The sequence below is a fragment of the Heptranchias perlo genome, chromosome 26 (assembly GCF_035084215.1).
Source record: "Heptranchias perlo isolate sHepPer1 chromosome 26, sHepPer1.hap1, whole genome shotgun sequence".
Lineage (NCBI taxonomy): Eukaryota > Metazoa > Chordata > Chondrichthyes > Hexanchiformes > Hexanchidae > Heptranchias > Heptranchias perlo.
This window is the reverse complement of record NC_090350.1, coordinates 26,030,280-26,056,686: the sequence shown is the minus strand read 5'-3', so window position 1 is coordinate 26,056,686 and position 26,407 is coordinate 26,030,280. Positions and strand designations below refer to the sequence as shown.

The 26,407-nt window shown below is 40.1% G+C and overlaps 1 protein-coding gene across 2 annotated transcripts; it reads left to right on the top strand.

Moving 5' to 3' along the window:
* The first annotated feature begins 552 nt into the window (after positions 1-552).
* On the top strand, positions 553-26,407 carry rhd (Rh blood group, D antigen). Of its 2 annotated transcripts, XM_068006589.1 has the most exons (11): positions 553-881; positions 1,587-1,624; positions 3,737-3,923; positions 8,839-8,989; positions 10,400-10,547; positions 13,382-13,542; positions 16,668-16,805; positions 17,968-18,101; positions 20,221-20,300; positions 24,427-24,500; positions 25,989-26,407. In XM_068006589.1, the coding sequence occupies exons 1-11, from the start codon at positions 652-654 to the stop codon at positions 26,013-26,015; spliced, it is 1,368 nt and encodes a 455-aa protein (XP_067862690.1). In that variant the 5' UTR covers positions 553-651; the 3' UTR covers positions 26,016-26,407. The 2 variants fall into 2 exon arrangements, with proteins under 2 accessions (XP_067862690.1, XP_067862691.1); XM_068006590.1 differs by lacking the exon at positions 553-881 and having other exon boundaries at positions 1,378-1,624.

Below are 26,407 nucleotides of genomic sequence, written 5' to 3'. Positions count from 1 at the left end.
TTCTGTTGGACCAGCATCAATCATAGAATCATACAGCACAGAAGGAAGCCATTCAGCCCATCGTACCTGTGCCGGCTCTTTGAAAAAGTTAACCAATACATGCTTACTCCTCATGCCCTCTACTAATTTTCTCCTTAATTGGTTAAATTGGGTGCTGCCTTTTCTCCTATCCCACTTTAATGGGCTCCTTCAAATGCTTTTCTTTTGCAAGCCTGGGTTTGAAAGACACAATGCAAAAATCAAGGTTGCTATCCTGGTGGAGAGTGATGAGAGAGATTAGTGCAAGGAATTTTTTTTTGCAAGAAGATGTTGTGGAACCCTTAGTGCTGTTCCCTTGGTTCACCAGGGTTGCTGCTGACCAGCAGAACGATGCTTTAATACCCTTATAGATTATAATGTGAAAGAACATTAAGCTACATGAACTTCATTTGTAACAAAGAAATGTCATTATTTGTACATTTCCGGATAGTTAAGGAAAGGGGTTCTTGATGCTTGCACCTGCGGGGGGGATGGTGGGAAATCAGACAGGGCAGAAGTTCATCATGGGCTTGCAACAGTACCTCAAAGAGGAGGCCTGGAAGCATCAGGCGTTAAACAGAAGAGCAGATTTCTGTGGCAGGAAATGTTAGGAACACACACAGCAGTAAGGAGATGAATGAAATGAAGCTTTCAAGGCTCAAAAATCTTATGAAAAATGACTGCCGGACCTACTTCCACTTTTCCGTGACTGCAGCTAAGGATCCTTTTAAGCAGTGCTGCACATGGCCACTTCCCTGGGCTGAGGAAGTAGCGGTGGTAGTGCTGATGGACATGAAAATGAGCCCCGCATATTTCCTATGGGACCACTGGCCGTCTAAATTGGAGTGGGCGGAACTCCAGCGGTAAGCTGTCATTTTCTTTCTCGTTACCGCCCCATTTATGCCCAAAAACAGGACAGTGGTGAGACGAAAATCATCTCCAAAGTTCCTTGGGCTGTGAGGTTTATGTCAGATGGAGAAACTCTGTGTTGGTGGGCTGTGCAGTGAGGCAGCATCTCACTTTGTCCCATAAAAACTCTGGTGGGTAATCAGGAAGGTGGATAATTAGGGCATGGATCATGGACTTTATCAAACCTAATAAAATGGAGCAACAAATGGAATTGTAGATTAAAATCAATATTCAAGCCTGAATATAGGTTTGTACCAAGGAGATATTAAAGAGGACAATACATGTTAACCCTAATTTGATAAAGCTCTTAAAGGGAAAGGCAAAAATATTTTGCCTACTAGCTCATTAGACCAGTGTTTGGATAACTTTGCATCCTATTAAGACACTGCCCCTTGAAGATATAGGTGTGTCCAATGTAATTTATCTAAGAACAGCTTTTGCTTGTGACTGGGTAATATCAAGCTGACAAATACTCACGAGGACTTTATACTCATTCATTTTATTCATATATTCAATTGGTAGGGGAAAGTTCCTAAAGTACTTAGAAAAATCATAATGTCTCGGAAACTAGCTCCAAGCATCAGAATTAGCTTTCCTCTGCTGGCTCTGATTTTACAATGTATGATAATAGTATTATTTGTCTTCTTTACTGATTACAGTGAAGATAGTCCAAGGAAATTCACTGCCACATACCCAGGTAAGTGTGCATAAAACTATTTTTCATAGCAATCAAAATGTTAAATGTGTGCTTTTTTAGATTAATGCTGTTAATTCCTATCCACTGGGAAGTGGATTGTGACTAACAAGACTTACTTCACAGAGGAATCTTCATAACTGTCAGACATCAGAAACCTTCAATGATCCTGTCCAGGTTAGCTTTGGATTTAGATGCCACAAGTAAAAAGACAGTGTTCTAACATTCTGGGGCATTTAGTCTTCTGCCATCATTTGACCACTAACAGACATTCAATACATGTAACTCATTTTATTGAGCCTCCTATAACTGAAGCTCAATAAGGAAATTGTTCCCTGCATCTGTAGGTACATTTGTAGAATCATTGCAAACCACGTAGTAAACAGAGTTAAGAACAACAAGAATCAGCAGAGGCCAAAAAAGTAATTGAGAGTGTGAAATGGTGTTCCCCGTTTTATACACATGACCACTTTCTCATTGGAATTAGTGGATGAAGGAAAATATAGTCCCGGAATGAAGGCAACAAATTGAAGACGCAGAGATCGAGATCAACATTTCCTCAATTTCAGAATTGTCCGTAGAGGTGCCACTCATTAGGATGATTAATGGACTGACGTCCCAAGCTTATTTTTATGTAACATTAGCAAAATTAATTTTCTGTATGTTTCTATTTTCCCTATTCCCTTCCGCCTTCATTTTTAAGTTATCTTCCCCCTCGTGTTAAGTTTCTCCACATCATTCTCTGACTGACGTTTGGTAAGAGGTGCATAAAAGGGGCTTGAGTGGCTCACCCTCCAATTTCTCCCTATTTGCTATCGGGAATAACCCAACATCAGTCCTCCCCTAATGTATGGCTTTTAAAACAATTCTGTGAACAATTTTAAATGTTGTTCATCTGCAGGAGTATATGTTGTTACCAGGGGCTGTAAACAAAGTTAAAGCACACTTGTGAAAATGTCTCACAACATAGTATGTAAATGAGAGGGACATTCGTGCGCCATATTTTGGCTGTTGTTCTGTTGCAACACGTTTGGGCGAGGCTATAAAGATCAGTACTTCACAGCAGTAACTCCTAAGACATGATAAAACCAAGCCACTAGTTCCAGCGTCAAAATAATTGGGCGTTAAAGTCTGACAATGCTGATAAGAGAAACCCGTAACTGTTTCTTTTTAAACGTCACTTTGTAATTCTATTTATCTTTATTTCGATTTTAAACTAAGAAACAGTACAGAAAAAAATAGAAACCATGGAAAAAGTAAATACATATAAGTAATATTTTTCATTCATATGGTTACCTCCCCCTTTGAATGTGGATATTTACATTGTTACTATAAAAGATTTGCAGTTACGTAGCACCAAATCACATTTCTTGGAAGCATCTCAGAGTACTTCACATGCAGGAAAATACAACAGACAATTTGCACAAGCAAGATCCAACAAACAGCAATGTGATGAATGAGTCTGTTTTTGTGGTGTTGGTTAAGGGTGGGAATGTTGACCAGGACACTGGGAGAACGCTCTGCTTTACTTCGAATAGTGCTGTTGGATCTTCAACTTCCACCTGAACCACAAGGTCAGGGAGGATTAACAACTCAAATTATTTGCCGTTGCAACAAGTAACATTGATATTTGCAGTATGTTCAAGTCTCAATAAAATTCAGATACTGTATACACTGGTATAGATTTTAGTAGCACCATTTACCTCCATCCACTTTTGTAGTGAAACCTGGAAACTGCATGTAGCAGATGTTAAAGTAAATTTTGGTTACCACACACTTATAAAGAAAGAACTTGCATTTATATAGTGCCTTTCGACCTCAGGACATTCCAAAGCACTTTACAGCCAATGAAGTAGTTTTGAAGTGTAGTCACTATTGTAATGCAGGAAACCTATAGCCACAGTGCAGCTTTATAGCTGGCTCTGAAGTTACAACAAATTGAAGTTGTTTCAAAGACAAAATGTAATTACTATAGTGGAAGTGAAAGTGCTCAATGGAGTAATGGACACAACCAATAAAGTCATATATTGTTTTAGATTATGATTTAATTCCCTTCCAATGATTCAATTTTCAGTTTTAACTGTACTTCCCTTTTACTTTTATTTTCAATAACAGTATTTCAAGATGTCAATACAATGGTCTTTGTCGGCTTTGGCTTCCTGGCAACATTCCTCAAGAGATATGGGCACAGCAGCATTGCCTTTACTATGCTTCTTGCAGCCTTTGCACTTCAATGGGGCACAATCCTAGAAGGGTTACTTTTTGACTTTGAGAACTCAAAGATACGAATAAGCATGATCAGGTAAAAAAAATGTTTATACCTCATTATTAGAAATGACCTTAAGCTCAATACGAATATCTTCGCTAACCCTCTGTTGGTAGTGTTTTTCTTTAGTTTTAGCTCAAAGTTAAATGTATTGGAACAGTAAATCATTCTGCCTGTTGTGGGATTTCTTGAGAGTGCAGATATTATGGAAAGAAGTACAGTACCTTATCTTTCCCAGAGCTCCCAGCAGATTTCAGTCTCCTTTGACCAGGCCTTTGCATTCCTAGGAGATCAACTGTACTCAAGCTAGACAGGACTATAAATCTAGATTGGTACCTCAGGGACCATTGCTAGCCAGGAAATGCTTACTTGACACCTGGATGGATGCTAGGTTTAATAAGATATTTATGATTGCAGATTTTGAAAAGAGTTATATGCTGGATCAGCAGAGGATGGAGTTCAATAGGATCCTTATTAAAATGTCCTTAACAGTTCCTCTTCTTGTAGGTTGCTCTTTTAGGGTAGTTGTATAATACACTGGGAACAAGCTGTTGTATCACTGAGAGTATGTACTCTGTATGACATGTGAGGATAGAGTATATTAGCTTCACTTTTTAGTATGATTGCAATTAACCTATATAACTAGATCTTTTTTAAAAGAAGAAATCATGTGATCTATAAACTTAGCAATTGCATTTGTATAGACTCTCATTCTATAATTTCAAGTTTCAAAACTGCCTGCCACTAGACTTCACTTGCCACAGATAGGACGTTTCCTTTTTAGTTTTAGCCAACTCCAAAGTGGAGTGCATTGGAATAGTAAATCATTCAACTTCCTGCTGATGCATTAGCATTGCATACAACATTGTTGCATCCATGATAGTTCATTCTATTAGTCATATAGCTCCCCATTACTGCTTATTTGACTTGTAAGGCAACGCTGTGAGTAAGGACAGAATTCTGAATGCTTTAAACTTGCAGCTGAAGACCAGTTTGGATCACAGGACTTTGTTTTACTCATTAGCTGCACTCTGATCAGCAGAGTTGTTCTTCTGCTATCGCAATCTTGTGATCAAGAAGTTAAATAGGCCAACATGGAGGAATTTAAGTAATGAACCATCATCCCTAACCCTTTTTCATACATCACTAATTTGACAATATGAACTGATACAATTTATCATCCCTATGGTAGTTGGATTCAAACAAAGAGCTCAGGTGCACGGCTATATACTGACTGTGCTCTACTTATTACATGGCACAGTATGTTAATGTGCTAATATGTTGCGCCACACAGTAGTGAGATGTGGTTTTGCTCTCCATAATTGTCTGTTGGGATGCTGAGTACAGTTATGACACTTCCCCACAAGCAAGGAAAGAAAAGCAAGGGATGAATCAACCCTCGCTACTCCTGTGCATTTCATGGTAGACAGCTCAAGATCATTGCCGGCAAATCCCTAGCAGCAGGTCACTTACCAATCTTTTGATCAGGAAGCAGTGTTTAGTGAAAGGAGAAAAGAAAGTAAAATAGAAATAAATATGGGGACTGTTGGAAATATGCTATTATTAATGCTACCAAAGATTGTTAGTCTTTCTTAATAATAACTTCCACAATGATTTGGATGTGACCGAGCATGCAAGCTTTATTATAGATACAAGAACAACGTTCTAATGCGGTTACACCAAACAATAAGTATTTATATAACAATATTCTAATACAGTTATAGCAAATAAACAAGGATGGTACAACCTGTCCCTAGAAAGTTTCAGACTAATCAGGCCTGGTATCGTAGGGTGTGTGGACCTCCACCGTCCGAGAAACTGCTTCTAATTTTTAGTGGGTCAGTGTCCCAATTTATATATCTTTCTGAAGCATAGTTGCTTCTAGTAGCTTAATGACGTTGGACGAATGATGTCATCTGTCCCGAACATCTCCCCCCACCAGGGTGCCCATTGTTCCAGACATCTTCATCCATTGTATGGTGTTAACTGTTGTCCATTCTATCTATCTTATGGGGGAGGGATATATCCTTATCATTCTGTGTATTTTGATTGTTCGGATGCAGGCATTTAAGATGTCTCATCCTGTACATGCCAATCAGGAAAGTTACCTAATTGTCTGAACAAAGCTCCTGCAATTAACATAACAGGATTAGTCTGTGTCCAGGTCCTGAGTCTTCGATTATGCCTTGGGATGTTTTGTTATCTGTTTCTGACAATTGGCCTTCAATGTGTTTTGCGCTTTGCTTTTTAGCCAAGTGTCTGAAGCGGGGTGGGATACATAATTATGATTTGGTCTAGAAATCAGGGACAAACTTAAAAATTAAAAAGAATAATGAGGTACAATTCGAGCATTAAGAAATCAGCTAGCACAAAGCCATGAATTGGACCATTTATTGCTGCTTAGGTATAAAATGTAAAAATGAATACACTTCCATGAAAATGTCAGAAATTCTGAGAAAAATGGCATTATTCCTTTAGGCTGATTTGCATTTGTATTCCTGCTAAACCTATACCTGCATATATTTTAAAAAGTATAATAGCAATCTGTGGTCTCACCCATGATGTGGAGATGCCGGTGATGGACTGGGGTTGACAAATGTAAAGAATCTTACAACACCAGGTTATAGTCCAACAATTTTATTTGAAAATCACAAGCTTTCGGAGGCTTTCTCCTTCGTCAGGTGAATTCACCTGACGAAGGAGAAAGCCTCCGAAAGCTTGTGATTTTCAAATAAAATTGTTGGACTATAACCTGGTGTTGTAAGATTCTTTACATTGGTCTCAACCAGAAAGAGTTGACTAAATCTGGTAGCCTGCAAATGAATTCTTTGCAGTTGGAAGAATCTCAAGCCTGCCATTGAAGCTAGATAAGTTGGGATACTTCAACTGACAGAGTTTTGAGCAGAATGGCAATATTTAATAAGAGTTGGAAGAGTCCGTACAGAGAATTTAAAAGGAATGTTGTACATGGAGGGAGATCAAAGCATGCGATGTCGGGGATTGCAACGGTCAGACTAGACATAGCTTTGTGGTGCTGCTGTAGAATTCTCTTTCAGTTCCTGTTTAGTCATTGTGGAAATGACAGCTGAATTTTACCATATGTGGCAAGGGGCAACAATTTAGTCTGTACTTTTGGGGATAAATTGGACATATATCAGAAAGAACTATTTACATACCGGATCTTGGTCTTAGACTGTGGGATATCCAATGAAAGGTCACATTTATCTGTGTTCCCAAATCTGTGAAGTTTTTTATTGCATATTATACGTTTCTTTTTTCTGATTTTGTCTCCATAGCTATATGATGACTCTTTTTTTGGTTTTGTTTCAATAAACTGTTCAGTGAAAAAGTAAATTCACCTTGTTATACACTGAAAACAATAGGATTTCACAAAAGTAAAAACAATCCCAGTTGGCTGTGTTTGCTGTTGTTATTAGGGGTAGTATTAGCTCAGAACAAGGATGCTAAAGAGCAAACTCAAGCTGTAGCTTTGAAATGCTAATCTCACCACCATTGACTCTATTAATATAATGGTGGTCTTAATGTTAGTGGTCAGAAGGTAAGATTAATAATTCCATATTTTCTAAGTGACCATCATTTTACTATTATCTTTCCTTAAAAAGATAGGGAAAAAGTTGTAAAAATTGACTTTTAGCATTTGTACTGTAGCTGTCTGTGAGTGGTATCTGCCACTTGGTATGGGCAGTCTCCAGACCTTGTTACACTGCAGACTGACCTGATTACAGCCAGCACCGATTTGATTTGATGCAGAACTCCGCTCCCTCTGCAGCTAACTTTTAGTGCTAGACATTCCCAGGAGATTCAATGCACTATTCAAGCACTTTTGAAATGCAGCATCACATTGGACTGGAGTAATTTTTTTTTCAAAAAATATACTTTATTCATAAAATTTGCAGCAATACATACAACACAGTTGTCATATCACATTCCAAATGTACACAATACAGATTATACAGTTTGCAGGTTACATCAAGTACAGTTCAATGAACACATTGTACATAATTACAGTTCATGACACTCCAGGGTGCCTCATTGCATTACACTCAATACAGATTATTGATTACAGATTCATTACAGGTACATTACAGATTCATTACAGGTACATTAAATCAATTTGAATTTTACATTGTGCCTGAGGGGGTTTTTCCCTGATTGCATCCCCTCAGTATACAATGGCGGGAAGGCTCTAAAGGCTTACCTTTCCCCATAGAGACTTTGCGGTGGCCACACCCAGCTTCACTGTGTCCCTGAGCACGTAGTCCTGGACCTTGGAATGTGCCAGTCTGCAACACTCGGTCGAGGACAGCTCCTTGCACTGGAAGACCAGCAAGTTTCGGGCAGACCAAAGGGCGTCTTTCACCGAGTTGATGGTCTTCCAGCAGCGGTTGATGTCTGTCTCGGTGTGCGTCCCCGGGAACAGCCCGTACAGCACAGAGTCCTGTGTTACGGAACTGCTTGGGACGAACCTGGACAGATACCACTGCACCTCTCTCCAGACCTTCTTTGCAAAGGCACATTCCAGAAGGAGATGGGTGACAGTCCACATTGGACTGGAGTTATACCACAGCTGATGCAAAGTAGAAGCAATGTAAGGAAGTCTCACACTAATTCACTTGAGAGCACTTGGGTACCAAGTGAGCACCTGAATTATACTGCGAGCGTTTGCATTGATGTGCATATGAAACTGTTTAAAATTGACTTGCAAAAGTCGGTAACTGTAGCCTCAAATGAACATATTCAGAGCAAATGTATAGTTAAACCAGATAGATTATATGGCTGCCTGTAAATTTACATTGTTTAGTTTCTACAGGTATATCTCCCAGGGCTCTGATACCACATCTCATGTTATCCCCAACTGGTTCAATTTGAGTTTGTTTCATTCCTGTGATCGCCTATCATAACTAACAGGACTTGTTGTTATTATTTTTAGTATAATCCATGCAGACCTTAGTGCAGTATCTGCACTGGTCTCAATGGGAGCAGTTCTAGGAAACACCAGCCCTGTGCAGTTACTCCTGATGACCATTCTGGAGGTGACATGCTTCATTGTTAATAAATGGCTCCTGAAGTTTTTGCTGGAGGTAAGCAAACAAGCGGGAGGGGGAAAACTGTATTTGGGAGTTTTTCACATGAAGATTAATCACCTTCAAGTGAAAAACTGGGAGGGAGAAATATATTTATTGTAAGCTCTCCTTAAAGTATTATGTCAGCTTTTAATTATATCTACCATAGTTCTGGTACCATTTCTCTAAAGGTAATAGCAGGGATTATTGGTACATTTCCATACAAGTACTCACAAACTCATGGATTTTACTATTATCCACAGACGAGTATTCTTTCCAATTGTTTTTCCCGTTTTTCTCCCCTTCTTCCCTACCATTTTATATTCATCTTGGGGTATCTTAGAATTAGAGCTGGGCCATTTAAGAGTGAAATCAGGAAGCGCTTTTTCACACAAAGTGTAATGGAAATCTGGAACTCTCTTCCCCCAAAAGACTATGGGTGCTGGGTCAATTGGAATTTTCAAAACTGAGATGGATAGGTTTTATTAGGTAAGGGTATCACGGGATATGAAGCAAAGGTGAGTAAATGGAGTTGAGGTACAGATCAGCTATGATCTAATTGAATGGCAGAACAGGCTTGAGGGGCTGAATGACCTGTTCCTGTTCCTATGTTCAGGTAAGTCCTGGTTGGGGGTGGAGGGAGGAGAGTGGGAGGGGGACTAGCACAGGGCAGCAGTGGCCTGCAGTATTGCTGTTTAGGTGGCAATCTCCAGTGGTCCCTTTAAGGCCTGCTCCACTCAGCAATGTCCAATTTCCAAAAAGGGTCTTTAAGCAGGGTCATTAACATATACATGGGACCTAACGCCTGTTTTATGCGGCCACTGGGGACACCTGGAAAGCTGCCTTTACCACACTGCGTAGAATGACAAGGTGTGAACAGAAAGCAACCAAAATGCAGCAGGGTGCTGCCAGGTTTCAGGCTACTGAAGGTTCCACTCTCTGCCCTTAGGCCATTTCAGGCCGTACCCGGAGACGCAGGCTCTCTAGAAAATTAGTTTGGAATGAAAAGTACATTACACGCAAGACTTGTTTAAACTGAACAGTCTGCTACATGGTAGAGCTGCATAGACTTAACAGGCTATAATAGGGGAAGCTCTATGTTAGGTATTTCACATTTCTGAAGAGACTATGAAACAGCATATTAGAATGAAACTCCATTTACTGTACAGTGGCCATAAAAGATGGGATTATGTACAAACTGAGGAGCTAAGCAAAAATTTAGATCATTAGCAACTCAAAATATTGATTCAATGACATAAAGCCAAATTCCTAAAATTATAGGGTGCTGAATTGTGTATTATGTAAGAGAAATACCTAAACCAAACAGGGCATTTTAGAATAAGAAAAATAACCCCATATGTTAAAATATTAATTCATGATTACACTGTAACACAGGCAGATTTAAGCTCTTGTGCTCTTCCCTTACAGATTGACCGTAAAACTAGTGGCATGTATCTGCATCTTTTTGGAGCTTTTTTTGGACTGATAGTTTCACGACTTCTCTATCGCCCAGGGCTGCAAAAAGGCCATGAAAAGGAAGGATCATTCCCAATATCTGACCTCTTTTCTATGATTGGTATGTATCGATTTAAGCATCCTCTTTGGAATTCATAGATATATTCTTGGATGCCCATCAGCTATTTTGAGGTCTAGGTTTTATCACTGCCCTGTCACTTGCCTCTGCTGCCCCATCACAGTCAGCACCTACATGTGCAGGATATGTAACATCTCACAGGCTTTCTAACACTCACATTATGTTGCCCAAAACCACCTGAAATGCTACAGAAATGGGTATAAGGACAAGGTGTAAAGAGAAAGGAACCAATATGCATCAGGTCCCAGGCTGCAGCAGGTCCCACACTCTGCCCTTAGACCACTCAAAAAGATACTCAGCATTAGTAGGATTTTAGGAAATCATGGGCCAGTCTCACCCATCTAACCACGTCAGATTTTTGTTTGCTTATGTATGTCTCTAATTGTTTTTCAAAACATATAAAAGGAAAATCTCAGTAAAGGGTTCTAGAAAGGCACCAGTATTATTATAATTATACATGAACTCAGTGCTATAATGATAGATTTGAAATTTTTTGTGAAGTATTTCAAAGATAATTTTTCAAGAAACATCTAATCAAACTGATAATTTAGAAACTGTCCAGGAAATCCAAGAAGAAGTGTAAAATGCAAATATCAGGAGTAGTTGCAAAAGTACAAACATAGTCTATAACATATTCAATCTTGTGCCAATTTTTCCCATTATAATTTCCTGAGGGAGATTTTAACTCCCTCCGCCTGGTGGAAAGGGGGCGGTTGTGCAGTTCAAAAGGAAGTGGTAGTTTTACTGCCCTGATCCTGTGCCACCGCCATTTCTCCCAGTGCCTTCCACTGGGCAGCTGAAGCACCCACCTAAATCAGGCAGGAGCCACTTTAATCCATGTAAATCAGAATCCTATGACATATAGGACCCCAATGCCAGTTAAAGTGTGTACTGTGTGGAGCATTCAACATGGATGCTCTGCTCAGTAAAACCTGAGACAACGGAAAAGGCCCCAAAAGGTAAGTGTTGCTATTATTTTTGTGAGGCTAGGAGGAGCAGGAACGCTCTTCTTGGCTCCACAAGAATAATGTGAGCCACTGCCATCCCGGGCTCCCCCCACTCCATGAATGCGACACCGCTCCCCATCCTCTGTTCCAAACCTACCTTTTCCCAGGTAGAACAGCCTGTGGACTGCCTAATATCGCATTGGCAAGCTACATCAGGATGCCCATTGGCACCCGCAGCCCTCCGCATATATATTAATGGACTGGGCCTCCCGCTGGCATTACTGCCTAGCCGGCTGGCACGCTCAGCTGCCCAGCAATTAAAATCTACCTCTCCCCACGCACCCCCCCCCACCCCATGTCTACATTTCGAATGAAAACTGTATGTAAACATTCCCTCTACAATTACACCCTCCCACCAGTGGTGATGCTGTAGCACCTCAGTCTTGCATCTCCCAGCTCTGAAGCCTATACAGCAAATAACCTCCTATGCTGCAATCAATCCTTGTTCACAAATTGCCATAAGTTTTGTCAATGTATCAAAGGACCGATATATGACTTTAAGATGGGGACCCAATTATGTCTGCACATCCAGGTCCAATTATCCCCTACCCTCTGAATCCCTTTCACCTGAACACTACACTTAGTATTTGCAAATACTATGTCCCAATACCGTGGGAGATTGACTAGTACGTATAAAGCATTTTATCATTGATGACTTACTGTTAAAAGAATTGGGCATTATTCTTGAAGAAAATAATTGTTTATTCTAAATCAGATCATGTTATACACTGCAATACGGCAAGTGTGTCTTTAACTACAAGAGTGTGTTTCAAATTTTAAACTGTAAGAAAACAGAATTATGGAGCACCTGACATCCCACACCCTGGGCAAATTGTCACTATTGGAAACAATTTCTAAACAATCTTAAAGGTGAGAAAGGAGGATGATAAACTTAACAAGGTGTTGTAGTATCATGGAGCACTAGAGGTGGTGAGCAGGATGAGGCTTTGTACTAGTTCAGAAAGGTGAATAATATGAGTTCAGTTCTCATCTGGACAGTAACAGATTTGGGAAACTGGAAACATTTAAGCCAAATTTAAAAAAAAAGAGATTTAGCCAGAAATTAGACTTTTTTTCCTTTTCACAACATAATCATTTCATTTTTATATTTTGGCAAGAAAGAAAGATTTGCATTTACATAAATGTCTCAAAATGCTTCATATGCAATGAATTAATTTGAAGAACAATGTTTGTTTCTATGTAGGTAAATGAGGCAGCCATTTTCCATTCTGCAAAATTTCATAAACAGCAATTTGCTTTTAGCAGCATTGGTTGAGGGTGAAAGGTTGGCTCTGATGCCAAAGAACTCTTCAACCTTTGAAATGGGCCAGGGATGTTTAAGATTCCCTTGAACCACTGGCAGATGGGACCTTAGGCTAACATTTCATCTGAAGGTTTAATTCACATCTACTTGTTTGTTAGAACTGTTTCAATAGGATACTCTGCATTAGTAAGATTTTAGGACCCCAGTCTCATCCATCTAACCACAATCATGTATGTTTCTAATTCTTTTTCAAAACATACAAAAGGAAAAATTTTGTAAAGTTTCTGAAAAAAACAGCAGTATTATTGTTATAATTCAGGAAACAGCCAATCAAACTGATGATTCAGAGACTTTCCAGGAAACCCATAAAGAACTGTAAGATGTTCCACTTGTGATAATATGTTGTGAAAGTGTTTTCATAGGTAGAAAAATTCTAATAGGTATTTACTATTGTTCCTTATCTGGTTTCCATACAACAGGAGGCTACGTGATAGATATCCTCCAGTTCTAAGTCCAATGACTAAAATTCTTCCTCTTGTCTGCAGGTACTGTCTTTCTGTGGATGTTCTGGCCCAGTTTCAATGCAGCACTTCTTGACACGGACAGGGCAAAAGCAGTTTTCAACACCTACTTTGCCTTGGCTGCTTGCACTGTTGCAACGTTTGCGATTTCCATTCATATCCATAGTAAAGGGAAAATAGACGTGGTAACAGAATACTTTTCATCTACTTCACTTAACTGTGTTTATCAGAATTCTAGCAGAGACAGCCAAGAATACTGCCTTGCTTCTTCCATATAATTACTGTACTACTGTTGCCAAGTTATTATTCTGAGTTGTAAACAATGATCTGGAGTGGGATCACAATGGTTCATTATTCACTCAAAGTGAAAAATATATACCATTAAATCACACTACTTAAATAATAGCTCTTTTTAACTTGTGTGATAAGTATGCTAGCTCATTCTAGTATTAAACAGACTTGGGTCTAAGATGAACTGGATATTCGATACACTTGTTGAAGACAAGTATGTTATTACCGTGCCAAGATACTACATATTTGTATTGTTGTTGCTTCACAAACCTGTGCTTAAGTTTGACCAACATAGGATATTCTTGTTCACTTGATCATCGAAAGGATCGGGCTCCAGTAGAGCAGCACTTCTGCTTTTCATGTTATTTTTATATAAACCATCTTTATTAAACTACTATCTTATTTGATGCATAAAACCCACAAATGTTTTCCACACAATTCTATTTAACAAAAACAGAAAATGCAGGAATAAAGTAAACCAGAAAGCATCTCAAAAGACAAAGATAGATCAATACCTGGGGTTTTCCGTTCTGATGAAGGGTCTCACCTGAAATATTGACCTTTCCTCTTCAGATTCTGTTTTTATTTCAAATATCCATTGTTGGCCAGTTTTCTCTTTGTGAGTTCGATCTAATTTCTAATCTTTTCATTAAAATCTTTTTTCGAAAGAGTGACAATGAAACAAATTACAAATCCAAATGGAATACTCCACTATTTTCAGTTGCTCCAGAACTGAGAGCAGAAGTAGCATGGCAAACCCTCAATATAACAGTCTATCATATACCTCAGTCTTGTTTATAAAGTGTTATTTTCTCCTTAGATACTTGAAAATGAAATAGGTTCCCCAAATTTAGCAGGTTTAGATAATGACAAGCTGAGCCATACAGGCCATAACTTCGATTATCACTCTGTGTTAATATAGCTGATCTCAGCTAGAGCAGCAGTAGCGGTCCTACAATTGGTTCTGGTGTCCCTGCATTAGAGAGGGGGCAATCGACCAAAGTACCTGCTCCCAACTGCTATCCAGCAACACCCGCTGGAAGTCAGGATGTTGTGTTGGGAACAAGATCCAGGATGGTTGAAATGCCTCCTACATTTAGACAGCTCGCTGACACTCAGTCATGAGACTCATATATAAAAATGGCCATTTGGGTGGGGTACTAGAGGGCACCCCGGGTGTCTGTGGAACTATACGCCAGCAAGGAGTCAATGCCTTCTGCAAATGAGAGAAAATTGTTGAGGAAATATAAAATCTCTGAGCCTAGAACTTCCATTCCTTTTTGGAGTGGAATTTGGGTGTTCCAGAAGCAGAGCTGCTGGAAAATAGGGAAGAACCTGTCTCTGCCAGGTTTATACCCCTTACTGACTCTCAAATGAATATCCAGTGGGGGGCCGGGGGGGTGGGGGGTGGTGCAGTCGCATTCCACTGCCCCGTCCTTACGTCATTTTAAGGGGTGCATCTGACAGAATCCTGTGCTCACTCTGGAAATCCTGCCAGTTATGCCACCCACGTGGCCAGCGGTACGTGTGCCTGCAAGCTGTGCATGTCCAAATATCAAATGTCATTTGAGCCCAATAGTGTCATATTCAAACCTTTGAATATGGGGACCGACCCCTTGCTAGGGAGCAACATTTTTGAGCAACTCCCATCTTCGGCCAGATTGGTCTGTGGACCTCCGCTACCCCCGAATGGAGTGGCGAAGAGTTGCTATGACATCTCGCCAGGTCTGTGGCAGATGCCCTAGTAGTGCCAGTGCTGGTGTGGGCACCTGTTCCAATATATAAATAATCCCTTACCCAGGATTTGGGATGGGGTCATGGCAAGTCAGATCAGCGGGACTTCAGTGTAACACTTGAATTTCTAGCCTCTTCATTTGAATCCTTCCTTTTTTAAAATCTTGCTTAGTCTCTAGTGTCACATAGAAACATAGAAAATAGGAGCAGGAGTAGGCCATTCGGCCCTTCGAGCCTGCTCTGCCATTCAATATGATCGTGGCTGATCCATTATCTCAATACCATATTTCTGCTCTCTCCTCATACCCCTTGATGTCTTTTGTGTTTAGAAATCTATCTATCTCCTTCTTAAATATATTCAGTGACTTGGCCTCCACAGCCTTCTGTGGTAGAGAATTCCACAGGTTCACCACCCTCTGAATGAAGAAATTTCTCCTCATCTCAGCCCTAAATGTCCTACCCCATATCCTGAGACCGTGACCCCTCGTTCTGGACCCCCTCAGCCAGGGGAAACATCCTCCCTGCAGTGTTCTGCAATAATTTTTATTATTCCCTTTGTCTCTTTCTGGCTTTCACATTATGTTCTGACTCAGTTTCCAGCTTTGTCTCCATATTATTGTTTTCGATTCTGGCATTTTCTCTGTGCTGCTTGCTCTATTTGTATGCATGTCCATGGTCTGCAAACATTTTTGTGTGGGCTACCCCCTGCAAATATTAATTTACCGGGGACCGAAGGAACAAAGTCGTATTTAAAATAAACAATTGAATTTGCCATCTGCCATCCTGAGATAAAATGAGAATGAGCTTAACTGCTTCCTTTTATAATTTATAGCTTTTTTGATTAAAAACGGAATCTGTGCTATTAGAAAAAGATGTTTGAATATTGGTACACCTCCCCCTCACCTGAGGACCTCAACAACGTTCCAGCTCCATGTGTCAGTGGGCCTGAATTTAAAGCCTACGAGCTTTGGGATGTTGAAGAGAAAAACAGAGAGCAGCTGAAAAAGACAAAAAGTATAAAAGCTCGCCAAAAATTAAACACATGAGGTTTGTTAATGAGAGGTCAGTGAGAGTGGTCCTCGAACATGGGAACTGTAGTCCTAATTTTAAAAAAAAGGGAGCACCTCCGTGTTAAAAAATGCTTTCAAATACTATGTACGAAACTAACATGTAAAAACTTGAAAAATGAACTTAGAAACGGGACAATATTCTATCTTTGTGTATAAAATAATGATTCAGAAATAATTGGTGCTTTACACTACTTGCTTTAATTGTGCCCCTACAGTCACATATCCGCAGTGCTACACTGGCAGGAGGAGTCGCTGTTGGACTTTCTGCCTCTCTGATACCATCTGCTTACATCGCAATGATAATCGGCTTGATTGCTGGAGTTATCTCCACCCTGGGGTTGAAGTACCTGAAGGTAATATTGAAAAAAATCATAAAAATACCAAGTACAATGTGTTTATGTGTGCACCTTATTTATCTATCTATTTTTATTTACTGTCCTTTTTCTTTGACAAAGAAAAATGTATCCACAATGGTCTGTTGAACTATAAACACCAAGGCTGAAAAATGAGGATGTAGGACCAGGAGGCATTAAGACCAGGCTTGCAGAAGCCATTGGCCTACAGCAAAAAGTCCTGTAAAATCCAATCCATGAATCCAATCTCTTCTTGTAGATTTTTAAGTAAACCTCGAATCTTGTAACTATTGCATCAACATGGTTGATCTTTTATTGACTGGCTGTGCAACATAAATTCAGAAGTGCATCTTTTAGTCTGTTCAAACAATTTACTGGATTTTATGGCACTCACTGTTTATACGCAGATGGCTATCAGAAGCAGATTGTAGAAAGTCTGCCTGAGAAGCTCTCTAGCTAAGCAAGCCAAATGCAGTAAGCATATGTCAATGTAAGAACCCATTCATCCATGCAGACCACAACACCTCAGGTTTGATCTGTGGTTTGTGCTGAGTTGGCTCATCATAACTGTTGTAGCAACTGGGCTGCTATGACCAGACAGGAAAAAAAAACAGTCAAAGTTTCTACCCCTGATCGTTGTCCAGTGACTTCTACTGGAGAGTGAACACGTGGAGAGCAGGAATGTGCTTCGCTCCAGTGCACATCCACAGTTGAGCTACCTGCTGATGCTCCCTGTCAAAGCTTACATGTGAAGAATGTCCAATTGGGTTAGGTACCAGTGGGCTGTAGGCATATGAAACCGTACACCAACAAAAGTCAACACTTTCACGGGAGATGGGGAGAAAATTTTAAAAAGATTATCTTTTAAAAATGCATTCGCTGTCAAACCGATCACACTTTCACTGAAAAGGTCCATTATTGATAGGGTTAGATGAAGAGGGGTGGGAGGAGGCTCATGTGGAACATAACCACCAGCATAGACCAGTCGGGCTGAAAGGCCTGTTTCTGTGCTGTAGACTGTGATGTAATTCTATATGTAATTGAATATTGGAGTCTTAATTTGTGCCAGTCTTATTTGGAATACTCTTAAAGTATTATTTGGTTTCCTCTCTTCTTTGTGTTTGTGTGTGGACAACATCTAACAATTTAACATTTTTTCTAGGCCAAGTTTGAATTATATTTGGGCCTACATGATACCTGTGGTGTTCTCTATACCCATGGATTGCCTGGTGTCATAGGAGGCATAGTGTACATCATCCTACTTTCAGTGCCTTCTGTAAGTGAGGATTTGCAAAGGTATGTTTTCAAACTTTGTGTTAAATAAAATGTCTAAAGCCTTTTGCTGTGTGATATGAGCATTCAAATGTGCAACACATTTGTACAAAATGACTTTATCCAATATTTTAATGAAGGGTCTGTCATATAAATGCATTAAGTATCCATGAGCTCCTAATGCACAGCATAATTTCTAGGCTAGTATGATATGTTTTGCTTTAAGTGAAATTTCACTTTAATTTTCAACAAGCTCTGTTCATTTGTTCCCTATTACTTTATATTTTTTTCAAATTACTTTCAGTCTAGTTTGTGTTTAAGTCGAGAAGTCTTCCATTTCTTTTGCTAGCTCCTTTTCTTTCTCTGTAAATTAGTGTTGAGGAATGAAACATTTCCAATTTTTGTACCTCTGTCAGGATCAAGCACTCTCACATTATGCAGATTGTGGTAAAGTTGCTTTTAGTTGCTTTGATCCAAGCAAGCATGTCAATCCCTGTGATATGGTTTAGGATGCTTTTAATGAGTCATTCTCATTTTCATTAGTCTCACTGTGTTCCCCATAAGTGGACCTCACATCTTAAGTGATCCCAAAGCTGTTGGATTTCTGCCCTCACTAAGAATTTGTAGCTTGACAGAAAAGTAAGGGAACAATGTAATTTGCCTCACTCTGAACAAGCTGTGTTCAGTGAGTTAATGAGTGCAATGCCCATCGGCAAGTGCCTATCCCTCTAACAATACAGTTGGTTGCCTTTGGGGATGCCTAAGTTAACAGTCTCAGCTGCAGGAATCATAGGTTTTGCTAATCATTAACTTTAAACATAGATTTGAATTTAAAGTGCAAGTGGATTTCCTTTATGGCGCTGAAATTTGTCTCTGCTGGTGTGAAAAATAAAAAAAAGGTGTATGAGGTCCTCCTCTTGAGGTTTGGGTTAAGGTACATTGTTGCGGCAGAGTAAAGGGAGCTTCACTATCTGTGTGGCCCATTGCACCCCTGAGTACCAGGTCCTTCAGTGCTCCATGATTCTACAGCAGTGAAAATTGTCACAGAATAATGTAACCAGGTAGCTGCTGATGTTTCTCCCATTCTTTTTGGTATGTGCTGGTATTTCTTCCGTTCTTACCCAACCAATGCTGCTGATTTTCAGGTTTTATTGTTTTGTCTCTGATCTGCACCTTCAGTTACAAATTAATGGCTGGGCTAGTGCAGCACACGTGCCAGGTGGAATGGTGCAAGGAATATGGTGTTTCATGGCTGTGGGGGAAGACCTCCATCATTACTATGGGCTGAACCGAAAAAATTTGGAAGATTCTTTTTCTAAATTTGAATGCAAAAATCTGGAGAGCAGTAATCCTTAATAAAAAGCCATCACCAATGTCAATATAAGTTTATATAGATGTTAAGATACACATTAAACTAAACATCTGGCTGCTTGCTGGTGACAAATGGTGCTGACGGCCTGGCTGGTGGGGTGGCTGTAATAGTTACAGGGTGGCTAGCTCACTATGGGTTGATTGGTTGGCTGCAGGGTTCCTGTTCTGCCGCTGACCACTGCAGTCTCTGCCTCAGCTCTTGCTCTGCTGCTGCTTTCTACCTCCTCATCAGGGACCCATAAGTTTCAAGTTCAAGCATTGTTTAATCTAAAAATTGCTGCTGTTACACCATTATTAAGACATAAACATATTTAGCTCACTTGGTAATGTGCCACGTTATCTTGCTGCAGAATTTGGTTGGCTTGTTGCAGAGATTGGTTTGGAGGTGTTGGAGTTCTAGGCATCCTGCTCAATACTGATGCTGGTACCAAAGTTGGGAAAGTATCCTATTCCCCATCAGTCATTTCCTTAGCTTTGATAAGCAGTTTATTAAGAAGAGGCAACCATGCTGTAGATAGGTTATCATCCTTCCTGTGATCTGCGACTTCTAAAAGAGGGTATAATTTTACACGTCCACCCATAGCACAAATCGGAAAGTCAGGTATGCACTACCCACCATTTTCTCAGCATTCATTTTAATAGTGTGTGTCTGAATGGCAAATTTCTGCTGCCTGTGAGTGAGACTCCCTTCTGGCAATGAAGGCTTGTAAAATTACACCTGTAGTTTTCTTCTTGGCACATTATTAAGCTCTGTTGATCTTTTTGCTTTCAGAAAGACATTGCATGCTGCATACTGGGAAACAGCTATGTTTATTACCCTGGCAATGAGCATTCTAACAGGATTAATCACAGGTGAGAGTGTAAAACATTTTATATAGATAGAATTTCAATAATGCAGCTGTCATTTATGGAGTGACGGTATAACATGTGTGTGCAGGCAAATGCCTTAACTAGTTCTGAATGATGTCAGGAACATAAAAACCATGCCTTCTCCCACCTAGCGATTTTCTAGTTTTCCTTCATCAGTTGCCAAGCTACACAATGAACTCCAAGCAGATTTGTGTTACTGCCAATATCAAATTAGTATCTAGATAGACATTCTTAGAATGCAGCTCTTTGCCTTGCAGAATTTCATGGCAAGGAAAGAAGTCACGTTAAATTTAGTTATCTGTTCTACTGGACTAGATTAAGGAGAATAGCAGCATCTTCAAAGAAGTTGTTAGGATCCACGTGGTCAGTATAGGTGGGAGAGAGTCTACCATTGATAGCGCAGTTTGGTTACATGGCTTACTTTTGGGTAATGGAGAGTGGAGACACGCCTGGCGTAATTCCTGTGGATTTTGGCAGAGACAGATTGGATGGTGACAGTGATCACAGGGAGGTTGTAAACACATTTGTGAATTAGGACAGAGGCCACTAACTCTTGAATTATGATACTGACCTCAGAAGGAATAGTGGTGAACCTGGGGTGGCACTAACCTAAAAAAAACGTTTAACAAATGAAATACATTCCAGAATGAAACTTCCTTAATTTGTAGAAACCATAACAAGACAATAAATTCATTAAAAGTACATATGTAATGAATGAAAATTTTGTTATTTGAATAATCAGGACTCAACACATTGTAAAAAATAAAGTGTTTCTTATTTTTAGAGCTCTGTCAGTGATTTTCAAGTTTGCAGATTGAGAGATATGAAACATAGCACCATCCTGATTCAGCACCACTTCAGTGTATTTAGCAACTGAAGCAGGTAGGGTGTGCAACTTTATAAAAAGAGCACAATAACTCCATCTACAGGTCGTGCAGGGCACTGCACCAGTGTGTCTTCCAATAGTGTAGTTTGAATTGGTGATGGCATTGTTAATAAAAAACAAAAGTTCTTTTTAAAAAAAAAATATTTTTAATCAAAGTTTGGAAGAATTACCGTGAAAATTTCCAGATTGCTGTAAAAACCTAATTGGTTCACTAGTTTCCTTCAGAGAAGTGGGCCTTCCTCCTCTACCTGGTCTGGCCTACGTGACTCTAGTCCCACGATATGTGGTTGACTCTTAATGCCCTCTGAAGTGGCCCAGCAAGTTGTAAATAATCACTACAGAATTCAATGATGAAAGGAATTGGACGGACCTATCGGTGATGACCCAGGCATGAGATCAGGATAAGACTAAGGAATCTCAGCCCAGTCAATCGTGCAAAGTCCTCCAAATGCAGGAGCAGCTCCAGGCATACCTTAGAATGAGGTACAATCCTTGTGAAGCTACTACACAGGGCTACCTGCATGCTAAACACTTAAAGCAACAGGCTATAGAGAGAGCTAAGTGGTTCCACAGTCAACGGGTCAGAGCCAAGCTCTGTAGCCCTACCACATCTGGTCAAATGGTGGTGCACGACCAGGAGGAGGAGTGTCCTGAAAGCCCCCAACCACAACCATAGTAGAGCCCAGCATATGAGTGTAAGAGACAAGGCTGAAGTGTTTGCATGTGTCTTCAGCCAAAATTACTGAGCAGGTGATCTCACTCAACCTCACCCCAAGGTCCCCACCATTGCAGGTTCCAGTGATCAGTCAATTCAGTTCAATCCACGTGACATTAAAAAGTGACTAAGTAAATACAGCAAAGGCTATGGGCTCTGACACCACCTTGACTGTAGTACAGAAGACCTGTGTACCAGAGCTAGCTACTCCCCTTGCCAAGTTGTTCCAGTACAGCTATGACACTGGTGTCTACCTTAAAGATTGCCCAAGTATGTCCTTTCCACAAAAAACAGGATCAATCTAACTCAGCCAAGTACCACCTTATTAGCAACCTCCCAATCTTCAGCAAAGTAATGGAAGGAGTAATCAATAGTGCCATCAAGTGACACCTGCTCACCTATAACTTATTCACTGATGCTTAGTTCAGGTTCTTCCATGATCCAGACATGGACACAAGAGTTAACTGGCAGAAGGGAGGTGTGAATAGCTGCCCTCAACATCAAGGCTCCATTTGACCAAGTATAGCACCAAGGAGCTGTAGCAAAACTGAAAGTCAATGAAGATCAAAGGGCAAACCCTCCAGTGGCTAGAGTCATACTTGATGCAAAAGAAGATGCTTCTGGTTGTCATCACAGTCCCAGGATATCATTGTAGGAGTTCCTCAGGGAAGTATTCTCAGCCCAACCACCTGCAACTGCTTCATCAATGGGTCTTCTCTCCGTCATCAGATCAGGATTGGGGCTGTTTGCTGATAATTCTACAGTGCTCAGCGTCATTCACAACTCCAACGATTGTGAAGCAGCCATCAAAAGGACATGGATAACATCCTAACTTGGGCTGACAAGTGGCAGGTAACATTTGCATCACGCAAGTGTCAAATAATGACCATCTTGAATAAGAGAAAGTTCAACCATCTCCCCTGACATTCAGGGGTACCACCATCACTGAGTCCCTGATACATGAACATTTTGAGGGTCACCGTTGACCAGAAGCTGAATTGGACCATTCATTTCAACATTGTGGGTACAAGAGCAGGGCAGAGACTGGGTATTCTGTGATGAGTAGCTCACCTCCCTCAACCACAAGGCCTCTCCACTATCTATATACCCCAAGTCAGGAGTGTGATGGAATCCTCACCGCTTACCTGGATAAGTACAGCCATAACAACACTCAGAACAGAGCAGTTCATTTGATTGGTGCTCTTGCCAATAGACTCAATATCCACCCACTCTGCCACCAGCACACTGTGGCTGCAGTATATATGATCTACAGCATCTCACCAAGGTTACTTTGATAGCACCACACTCCCCTGCAACCTCTACCACTGAGAAGGACAAGAGCAGCAATGTTGTGGGAACACTATCAAGTTCCCCTCCAAATCACACACCATCCTGATTTGGACATATATCGCTGTTGCTTCATTGTCACCGGGTCAATATCCTGGAATTTCCTACATAACCCCATTGTGGAAGCACCATCACGAGCAAGACAGCAGTGGTTGTCCGGGTGACTAGGGACGGGCAATAAATGTGGCCTTGACAATGTTGCCCACATCCTGAGAACAAAGAAAAGAACTACCAGTAGTTAATAACAGTGTTTAAAAGATATATTTTTCTTAATGTTAAATTTGGCATTTCCTCTTATCTTGAAAAGGTAAATATCCTGATCGGTTCAAATTGGAATTTGGCTTTGGATCATCTGAAGATGAAATTAAACATCAGACTCTCATTCCTCGGCCGTAACATTTTCCCAAATAACACCTGGCCCAGAAAAATGCATAAAGAATGCTTGTTAAATCGTATATTTGGAATACTTCATTTATTCCATGGATGTGATAGAAGACCTTACTGGAACTACTGCCTTGCAATTAAAACTTATTTTTAAAACAAAACTCTTGTTTTTTACCAATGGCAAATAAAAGCTGTATCCAAGGCAACTCTCTCACCCGTCCATAAGCATTGTGAGCCCAACGTAGAAAATCACACTCACTGGTGCTAAGCTGCAGACACACACAAAACTGAAAGGACTTACAGTACTCACAGGATGAATTCACTTGGAAAAAGAGTTGAATTATGTAGTGCTTTATCATGTTTCTCAGAAATATCTCAAAGTGTCTCATGTACAATGACCCTTTTGAAGTGCAATGACTGTTGTTATATAGGCAAATATGGTAGCCATTTTGCAGAGAGAAAGGTCCCACAAACAGCAATGAGACGAATGGTAAAGTTAGTCTTTTGTTGATTTTGGTTGAGGGAACAATATTGACTGGAACACTAGTCACTAACTCTCTGCTCTCCCTGGAATAGTGCAACATCCATTTCAAGCACCAGAGCAGATATATAGAGCCTCAGTTTAATATCTTATCCAAACTATGGCACTTCTAACAATGCAACGTTCCCTTAGTCTGGCACTTGGGAGTCGGTTTAGATATTTAAGTCCTGGAGTGGAAGTTGGATGTATTTTTAGGATACAACCTAAGCAAGCTTCTCTTTATTTTTGTTTGCAGGTTTTATTCTGAAGTTAAACATTTGGAAGCAGCCCCCTGATCTAAAATGCTACGATGACCAAGCATATTGGGAGGTAAGAAGAAAGCTATATATACAAATAGGACCCATACAAATAGAAATGCCCTCACAAGTTCAAATGATCAGTGAAGGAGTTTGTTATTTGTGAATAATTATTAACTGGTACACATAATATATTGTACAACAGTGGTGTTTTTGGTTTGTTTGCCTGAATACTAATCGGTTACAATCAATATTTTGAACAATAGTTTTTGGGCAGCATGCCACTGTTCTATTATCTTCCTATTTTTCCTTTTCTCTGGCCTCACTGAGTGATGCACCTCCTCCACCCAAGACAGCAGACAAGCGACTTACTCCCAGGCCTTCAACTACATTGCTCTTGAGCCAGTGTAGGAGGCAGCCCAATATGATTGTCCCTCCCTCCATCTGGGGAGTTACCTTGCCTCACTTTACACCTGTCAATAGTGGTGCAGCTGAGGTCAGGAATTCATTGGGATGGGGAAGTGACCAGCATTCCCTGGCATTGGTACTCTAATATGCTGTGCCATGCTTCAGTGAAAAACACTCTCGCTCAAGTCCACTGTCATTTTTAACAATACTATCTGATTCAGTTGTTCTTAAACTTTGTTGGGCTAGGCTCCATCAAAAATCTCTCAGTATCCTTAGGTAAAAGGGTGTGAGAGGCTGATAGTGATCTCTGCAAAAATAATGGGGGTGAAATAGGGCAAAACGGGCAATAATTCTTCGGCAGCTTATTTTACTCTGTCCAGTTTTCTTTTCCATTGACTTCAATCTCTCCCCAATCTCTCTCCTCGCTCACTACTCTTTCTTGCCCTCTACTTCCATTTTTCTTTCTCTGTCTCTCCTCCTCCACTTCTATTTCCCTCCTCACTTCTATGTTTCTCTCTGTACAAGGGGTGGACTGCACAAAAAAAATTGATAAGCGGCCTCATGCTAAATGTAGCGCCAGCGGATCAGAGCAGTTCCACTGGGCTGGAGGCTAATCGCACAGATGCTGCCCATACCTGCAGATTCAAGTCATAGAATTGTTAAGTGACGTAAGGTATCGGTTTATCAGTAATTATTCTGCAAACCATTTGAGAAGCCAGGGGTGTCACTAAGAAAATCGGATTTGGTGGTCCACCAAGGCCTTCCTCATTGAAACTAAAACACCACTCAGCCTTTTAAATGATTGCCTCCAACTTTAATCTAAAATGTAACATGCCTTCTCATTTGAAATGACAATACCGTAGGCATCAGGTATTTTAAATTAGCACTGGTTCTTCTTCATAAGCTCAAATCATAATGTTATAGATTAAGATGTCTGCAATTTCGAGTAACACAAAAGCAGAAGTGAGTGACTGTAAGAGGAATGAACTGCTGTTACATCAATCTCTCACTAAACCTAGTTTTTTTCCTGAGAAGAACTCTAAAGAACTAAGAATTAGGAGAGCAATTTTGCTCTGGGGACTCATATCTGCTGGAAATTGAATTGAAAGTAGACAATAATAGAGCTGATTCAATTCAATTTTTTTTAAAATAGTTTCCACACCTGGCAACTACAATCTGAAGAAAGAAAGGAGCTCACCAACATCGTTCCTATTTTGAAACAAAGAACAACAGGCACTAGAGATTAAGAAGAATTACTTCAGAAGGGTGGAACTAATTTCACAAAAAGTGTACAAAGAAAAAGAACAAAAATCTATTGAATTTTACAAAGGATTAATGTAAAGTGAAGTGTGGTGAAATGCTAGAGAAAATCAATACATGTTGAATGCCCACTGGATCGGGTAGGCCCTTTGTCAAAATGCTATAGCTCATGCATTATTCGGTTGTGTCTGCTTTTTGATTAAATATTGTATTGAATGTGTGCAAGGATGCATTTTATACTAATGTGAAAACTTTAACCTAGTGTTAAAAATGGTTAAAGAAATTTTAATTAAATAAATATTCAGAAAAAAA

Excerpts from the sequence above, each read along its gene's own strand:
- rhd (XM_068006589.1), top strand. The coding sequence starts at position 652 with ATGAATGAAATGAAGCTTTCAAGGCTCAAAAATCTTATGAAAAATGAC. Across the intron at positions 8,990-10,399 it reads TCCTGAAGTTTTTGCTGGAG|ATTGACCGTAAAACTAGTGG; the intron begins GTAAGCAAACAA and ends CTTCCCTTACAG. Across the intron at positions 24,501-25,988 it reads ATGACCAAGCATATTGGGAG|TTTCCACACCTGGCAACTAC; the intron begins GTAAGAAGAAAG and ends TTTTTAAAATAG.